This window comes from Notamacropus eugenii, chromosome 3, assembly GCF_028372415.1.
Source record: "Notamacropus eugenii isolate mMacEug1 chromosome 3, mMacEug1.pri_v2, whole genome shotgun sequence".
NCBI lineage: Eukaryota > Metazoa > Chordata > Mammalia > Diprotodontia > Macropodidae > Notamacropus > Notamacropus eugenii.
In genome coordinates this window covers 168053873-168062057 of record NC_092874.1, presented here as the reverse complement: position 1 = coordinate 168062057, position 8185 = coordinate 168053873, and the positions used below count along the sequence as shown (strand labels likewise).

The 8185-nt window shown below is 38.5% G+C and overlaps 1 protein-coding gene across 7 annotated transcripts in view; it reads right to left on the bottom strand.

Moving 5' to 3' along the window:
• Positions 1–4592: 4592 nt before the first annotated feature.
• FRMD4A (FERM domain containing 4A) overlaps positions 4593–8185 on the bottom strand; it is a 547164-nt gene continuing 543571 nt past the window's right edge. For all 7 annotated transcript variants that reach the window (XM_072653270.1, XM_072653269.1, XM_072653267.1 and 4 more), the window contains one exon: positions 4593–5329. In XM_072653270.1, coding sequence (XP_072509371.1) covers positions 5227–5329 — 103 coding nt within the window. In that variant the 3' untranslated portion in view covers positions 4593–5226. The remainder of the gene's footprint in view (positions 5330–8185) is intronic.

Genomic DNA, 8185 nt, shown 5'->3' with positions numbered 1-8185 from the left:
AGTTTTTAAAAATTGAATGCCCCGTTCATCGATCTGCTCTTTCTCAGTTTCATTGATGTAAACGTCTAGAGATATTAATTTTCTCCTAAGTGCTGCTTTGGCTGCATCCCAGAAATTTTGCTGTGTTGTCTCATTGTTGCCATTTTCTTTAATGAAATTATTGATTGTTGCTATGTTTTGTTCTTTGACCTACTCATTCTTTAGGATTAGATTGTTTAATTTCCAATTAATGTTCCCTCTGTGCTTCCATAGCCCTTTAATGAATGCAGTTTTTATCGTGGTGTGTTCTCAAAAGGGTGCATTTAATATTTAATATTTCTGCTTTTCTGCGTTTGTGAGTTTTTATGCCACGATAACGTGGTTAGTTTTTGTAAAGGTGCCATGTGCAGCTCAGAAAAACTCCTTTTTATTTCCATTCATTTTCTTCAAAGGTCTATCATATCAAACTTTTCTAAAATTCCATTCATCTCCTTACCTTCTTTCTTATTTATTTTATGGTTAGATTTAACTAACTCTGGGAGGGGTATGTTGATGTTCTCCATTATTATAATTTTACTATTTCTTCTTGCAATTTAACTTTTCCTTTAAGAATTTGGATTCTGTGCCATTTGATACAGATATGTTTAGTTTTGATACTGCTTAAATGTTTATGGTGTCTTTTATTTTTTTCTTTCCTCTTTTTCCTCAGTTACATGTAAACATTTTTTACATTTTTTTATAATTTTGAGTTCCAAATTCACTCCCGCCTTCTCTTCCTCCCTTCTTGAGAAGGCAAACAATTTGATATAGATTATACATATGTAATCATACAAAATATATTTCCATATTAACCATGTTGCAAAAGAAAATAGACAAAAAAAAACCAAAGAAAAATATGGTTTAAAAAAAAGTTTGCTTCAGTCTGCATTCTATTAGTTCTTTCTCTGGAGGTGGATAGCATTTTTCATCACAAGTCCTTCAGGAATTGTCTTGGATCATTCACAGTCAATCATTGTACAATACCTACAGGATCAAATATAAAATGTTGTGTTTGGCATGTAAAGGCCTTCCCAACCTGGCCATTCCCTACCTTTCCAGTCTTTATAGACTTTACTCCCCTTTGAGCATTCTATAGTTCAGTTACATCAGCCTTACTTCTGTTCTTTATATATGTTACACCCTCCCCAGACTGTGCATTGGCACTGGCTCTCTTCTCTGTACCTAGAATGCTCCATCCTCTCTACCTCTCAGCTTCTCTGGCTTCCTTTAAGACTCAGCTCATCCTGCATCTTCTGCAGGAGGCATTTCCTCACCTCTACCCCTTACCTGCTAGTCCTGTTCCTGTGACTTTACTTTCCATTTACATTGCACAGATCATATAGGTACATAGTTAATTGCACGTTTTTTCTCTTATTAGAATGTGTGCTTCTCGACCTGAGAGCAGGAAATGTTTCTGTCTTTATATCCCAAGTGTTTAGCATAGTGCCTGGCACTAATATTCCATTTAATTTTTTAAAGTAAGTAGAGTTGTGTAACAAGTGCTTAATAAAATGCTTAAGAACTGAATAGGCACCACTAAAGCCATATGTTGCATAGAAGGTACCAGTGTCCATTAACAGGGAATATCCTCACTTGAGCTTTCCCTGTAGAGATGAAATCCCAGGTTCAATCTTTATCCCATGTGTCTCCCCCAAAGAGAAACCCAGAGTATGTTATCCGCAGATGTGATGCTGAAAATGAGCCTAAGGAGAGCTCAGAGATGAGCAGTGCCAGTTGCTAGACTGCAGTGAACTATGTGAATGTGTCAAAAGTACCTGGCAGTAGGGAAGAAAAATGCAAAACCTTGAAAAGCCACCAGGGATCGTTTCACTTTGAAAATGTTTTAATAAGTGTTGACAACACTGTTCTGCAAAATGTAAAGGTACTATACAAATTCTTAATACAAAAAGAATAAATTAAAAGCAGATTTTTCTTTTTAGATTCTGCAACTTTTTCTACAACATACATCTTTTAAAATTGATTACAGTCAAACAGAATCCAGTAAAATCATTTTACATGCTCTACAGTCAGTTTCAGGAGCAACCTAATCTTCCCCCCATTTCTTTAAACTAAAGTCCATTTTACACAACTTGTAATAAAACTATTGACATTAATGTATATGTAAAACTTTACACCTAGTTAACTAAGCAGTAACTGGTCATCTGATAGCACCTGGATGTAGTTTGCTATATTTTGAACTAAACTAATACTGAATGAAAACAAATTGGATTTTTTTCTTCAACATTTTCAACACTCAACTGCATATAGACTTTTAAAAAATCAACCTGCCTCACAATATAGCCTGGCGTTTCTGTCCACACCAGTTTTCTGGCTAAACAGGAAATTTCATACATTTATCCAAAGAATGCAATAGTGGCTTTAGATCAGACCAGGGGCTTAATATTTCATTTTATTTTTTTTAAAACAAATAGGATCATATAAGAAGTCCGCAAGTGCTTGTATACAATAGCTATGATGTTTCACATCCTAAGATGTGAATCTCATGTTAATCTCAAATTACTAACATTTTATGTACATTTATATTAATTGAATGCAGCTAAACAGTAAAACCTGTTTTACTTAATCTCCCATCTCTACTACCAGACTGGCATAAAGTCTGCCTGGTAATCCCCTTCCTTGCCTCTCTTCCCTTCCTCCAAAAAAAAATCCCAAATTGTTTTTTAGGAATACATTTTACCTCTCATCCCTTTTGTGGCCACACGACTAGACTAAAATCCATCTTAGTTTTTGATTCTTGACACCATTGACTTTAGAGTCTGCTGTTTCCAGGGATGGGGAATCTGAGGCCTTGAGGCCAAGTTTTACAGAATGTACCCCTTTATTAAGGGGATTTGTTCTGTGAAGTTTGAATTCAGACAAAGTGCCACACTTGAGGACCTAGAGGGCCACATGTGGTTTTGAGGCCACAGGTTCCCCACCCACCCTTGGGAGACTAACAGCTGTATATTTTTGTCTCCTCATTCTCCTTGTCCCCTTTTTAGTCTTTTATCCCTTAGTGCCTCATTCCCAACCAGCTCCAGATAAAATCTGTTCAGCCTGATTTTAGCCCTGCATTATTTTTGGGGGAGAGGGGGTGGAAAAAATATTTGGTAACATAAAAACTGACCACCATTTACATTGAACTGCATATCCCCAAACAATCTATAAATACAAATTCTTTTCTACCATCAAGATGAGAGGGAAATAACACAGACAGTACGCTGTAAGTGTTTATGGGATTGCCCAGACTCTCCTCTTTCCTCCTAGGCCTGGGTTCTGACTTCTCTCCACTGGTGGCCCACTCCACTAGACCTTACTGCCCAAGCTATAATAAGTGTTCCATGATAAATTGTTTTCTTTCTGGTTTTAGTATTTTCGTTCTTGCCCTCCTGGTCTGGTAGTCTATTGTTATTCTTGGATCACACACACAGATAAACAAAGGATTATCCATTTTTTTAAATTTTTATTTTTTTAAAAAGTTTTATTCTAAAGCTAACTTCAGTTTTGCTTTTCCACAAAATACTCCCAATCCCACCCCTCCCTCCCACTCCCCCACCCCCTCCGCCCCCCTGGCTGTTGAATGCCTTTCCAATAGAAACTCATTATCTGCACAGAACAAGTGGAAAAACATCTCCTGCTCCCTCACCTTCCCAACCCCACTTGTGGCAATAAACCCAGCCCAGCACCTCTGTGGAAACCTTGTTTGTGCTGGCTTAAATAACCCAGTGGAGATTGTGCACTTGTTCGGTAATATAAAAGTACTTTTGAGGCCTTTGAAGATTGATGGCTTTCTGGACAGGTAAAAAGCATTGCTCATAATACATGTAAACTTGCAGCCCCTTTAAATCCCCGTCATCCATTTTGGGCATTCACAGACAAATCTATGCATCAAGGTTATAGATAATGTTTTTGGTGTTATTGTCCCTTGGGGAGGTGATTTAAAAAAAAAACAAACCTCAAAAAACTCTGTCATGCCTGCTGGCTAGAGATACCCTACTGAAAATCTTGCAATTTAAGAGCATAGTTGTATTCCTTAATTAAGTGACACATTAAGTAACTGGGTGTTGAGAGCTTTGAGATCTGAACCCTTTGTTACACAAGTGCTAAACAAACATGAAAAGACCTACAACAATTAAATGCTAATGTATCTTTACCACTTAGATGGATCACAATGTGCTTTTAACCCTTGGTTTCCCACAAAAAAAAAAAAATGAAACACCTCGTGCATAAAAAAGGATGTGATTTTATGGGTTGTTTCCATGATAGACTACTTGACCACAACCGTGAATAGAAAGCAACCACCTGTCTTGTACCCTGCTTGCTCAGCCAGGACGAACAGTACTTGAACCCACTCTGTTACCCCCTCCTCATGGGTTTTCTCTCTGTCCAGATTACTTAGGACTGTGGGTCAGTGATGCTCTTTAAGACTGTAATGTCTTTACCATCCATTACACTGGCTTGGTTTTCCAGGCTTTAATGCCTGGGGTATAAGGGGGGCAGGCAGGGAGGGACTCTCATTTTTGGGAGTGATTGAGAATGTGAAAGGAGCTTACAAACACAGAACGCCCTCCATCTCTTGGCCTTTCTTTTTTGTTGGTTATTTTTATTTTAATCTTTGGCAGCATAGAACTGATTGTGATCCTCTGATGTAGCTGTGAAGTAACAGGCTTCCTTTTTCATTCCCCCCAAAATGTTGTGTTTAAAAAAAATACTTCAGGTGTAAACTGTGAGTGTCCCACATCAGACATCATCTTCTGGAAGTGCCTGGTTGGCCTAGAGATGGCAGGATGGACACATTCTTTCTGGGTCACAGAAGAGTCACGCTGCCCTTATTTTTGTCTCCAGGGTTGTCTCTGTCACCCTCCCACCCATCCTCATATCCTTTAGTAACCTGGACCTTGATGCCAACTCTTGATTGTCCCTGGTCTGGGGGAATCCGTGGCTGGAGGGCTGGAGGCAGCCACCAGGAATGCTTCTAAGGATTTGCATTCGACTCTCTGTGGGCAAGAGAGCCATAGGACACACAGTGGGACCGGAACCTTCCAAAAAGTCTCCTCAGTCAGGTTTTGAGGGTGAGGGGATGAGGAGCGGGAGGAAAAAAGTGCTAAGAGCTGAAGCTGGTGCAGGGTGACCGTGTGTCTGGGTAAGGCAAATGAGAGGCAGTGAGGTGATCTCAGAATGGCATTGAGAGGTTGAGGCCCAGCTCATTCACACCAGAGTCCCGGGCTTGGCTTTGTCCTGTCCATACCACTGGACGTCAGCTAATTCTGGATAGAGGGGAGAATCCAGGAAACAGCTATCATTGTAACTCCTGCAAAGAAACCCCAGAAGAAAAGCTATTAGAAATTGCAATCTCCTTACAATCTCTGTACACATTTAAGTCTGCAGACATGATTGAGCACTTGTAAACTCTCTTATGATTGTTCACTATCATTTCATTGTTGGTTTTTGCTTCTCACAAACTACACTTTGTATTCCTCACAGCCATAACGTACAAGAGAGTTAGTGAAGAAGAGTAGGGTCCGAGGATGGGAGTTTAGATCTCAGCTCTCTGACTTAGGAGTTGTGTGACCTTTGTCAAGTCATTCAAACTCTGGGCCTCGGTTTTCTCATCTGAAAAATGAGGATCTACAATGCTACGAACACATCATTGTGCATATTGATGGTATTTGATATTGTTGATTGGAATGATGTAAAAATTAAACCTTTCTATCAAAAGTCATAGATTGTGAAGGCATAAGATAAAATTTTAGGGAAGCAGAAGAGTCACAGATTACAAGTTTATCTACAGAAATACTTAAGATTGACTTTCTCCAAAGGATCATTAAAAAAGTATCAGCTTAGTGGACCTTTACTGTAGTCAAGCACAACCCTTCAAAATATACGCAGTTTGTTATATGAAGAAAATGTTTGTATAGATTTTGGGTTGTGTCTACACTTGCTTTTCAGGTGGAGGTCCCTAATGAGATGGGATAATTCTTAGATACTGACAAGTGACCAGTCTATAGGAGGGATCCAACACCTACCTGAGAGAACTATGTTTGTACCTTGAACCAGTACCTGTTTAGCTTCCTCAGTGCATTAGCAGGCAACCTAGTCTCCAATGGTAGTTTCTCAGACTTCTAACCTTGATCTTTCAAGGCAGCATAAAGCAACCCCTTCTTTCTCCATTTTGTTAAGTATAACGATGGGCTGAGATTCAGCTAATCCAGAATATGGTTAGTGTATGAAGAAGCAGGTCATGCTATTATTATAATTAGAACTCCACCTTCCTCAGAGGATCATCAGATTTAGAGCTAGAAAGGATCTATTAGAGTTCACATAGTTTCTGTTGCAATCCTTTCCTTTCCTGGTTCCCTATCTTGAGTTGCTTCTAGGAGAGAACTAGGCCAAAGAGTTACATAGGTCAAGTTGATTCCCTTTCTTTAAGCTTTGGCATATGGTGATTGCTAATTGGGTGAAATGTTGACTTTTAATCTTAGCATTCATTTCCTGTATTAGCATTTGTGTAAAATGCATTTCCCCTCCTTTTATATATCTATACGAGTTCACTGAGTGGGAGTAGGGATCTTAAATTTTGTTTCTTTGTGGCAGATCACATTTTTAGTGAAAAAGGATAGTATTACTTATTAGTAATACCACAGGAACTATAAACTCATCAATTATGTTTCCCTGCCTACCCCCTTGGCTTATATCCCCCTCAACCATGGTTAAGGAAGTTCAAAGGGTAACAAAACCAAAGAGCATCTTAGTAATGAATAGTCTTCATGAAATCATTTAAGGCCAACAACAACTAGAAATAATATTTTCCTGTTTGATTTACTGACCTCTTCAGTAACTCGCTGGTGAATGAAGGGGCTCTGGGTTTTGTAAATGTTTCCTGTCTAGGCTTTTACATAAAAATCCATGCAAGTCGGAAAATTCAAAGACTTCTGCCAGAATACCTATGAAGTCTAATGGGAGTCATGTGACTCCCTTGAAATGTATGGGTTAGCTAGTGCTGCTTAAATGTGGCTTCTAAAGCAAGACGCAATCAAAGCCTTTCATTAAGAGACTGACCACAGACTTTGCTTTCCTTAGGGAATAAAGATTGACAGTTGTGCCCACCCAGAGTATCCTGCCCTAACCGAGCTGAAATTTTCACTGGGCCTGGGGCATTTGGAACATTTTTAAAGGAAAAGAAAACTGGGTATTTTAAAAATTCCTTTAAATTTATTTTGGGGTTTGAGTTCAGACATCTCTATTTTGGGATAGGAGCAGGATGAATTTTAGTAGGGGAAATTTTAGGGTGCATAAGAACCCTCTAAGAAAGTCTAGAATATTTAAACAATATTTTCTTTTAGAAATATTTCCCATTGTCTTATTCTAGTCTCATGTCTAATAGAAGTTTTATATGTTGCTACTGTGTTTTATGAGAAGTATTGTTGAATGGCATGAACGACATGCAAATTCACGAAGCATTTCATATTTTTTGGCACCTTCCCTGTTCATCATTCCCACCTGCAAACTATACTGGATCTCTTCTTCCTCTGCACATCCTTAGAACTTTGTGTTCCAGTAATTATTACTTATGACAGCCTGCCTGGTTTTTGTCACTGTCTTATTTCCCCTACCAAACTGTAAGCAACTTGAGAGCAGGGAGTATGTATTATATATGTTTAGAGCTGTCATTGCACTGAGCGTTCAATACATTGTTGAATAGAATAATGATAATTCTATCTATAATCTATCCTGGTTCAAAGGAGACTCAAAGTACTCTTGACAATATTAGTCAAAATCTCACTAAGGGCTTATTAGAGTGCAAAGTACACTCTAAAGTAAGAAGCTTAATTGCATTAAACTTTAGCAGTATTAGACTTAAACTGGGTTCCAGTAATTCTTACACATAATTTACTGTTTATGTCGATGTGGTCCCTTTTGTGGATTACACTGCCTCCTTGTGGATGAGCAATGAATTCTTCTTTGACTAGGTTGGGAATCAAGAATTCTCAAGGATGGAAGTAGCCTTGAGACACCAAAGCCCTCTACCACATCACCTGAAGCATCTCAGAGAGTATCAATTGAGATCAGTTGAATTTTTAATTCCTTTTCATTAAATTTTTGGATAAAATAGTGAAAAAAGAAGCTAAAAGAAAAATCTCATTCATCCCATTCCCAGAAGGTCAAG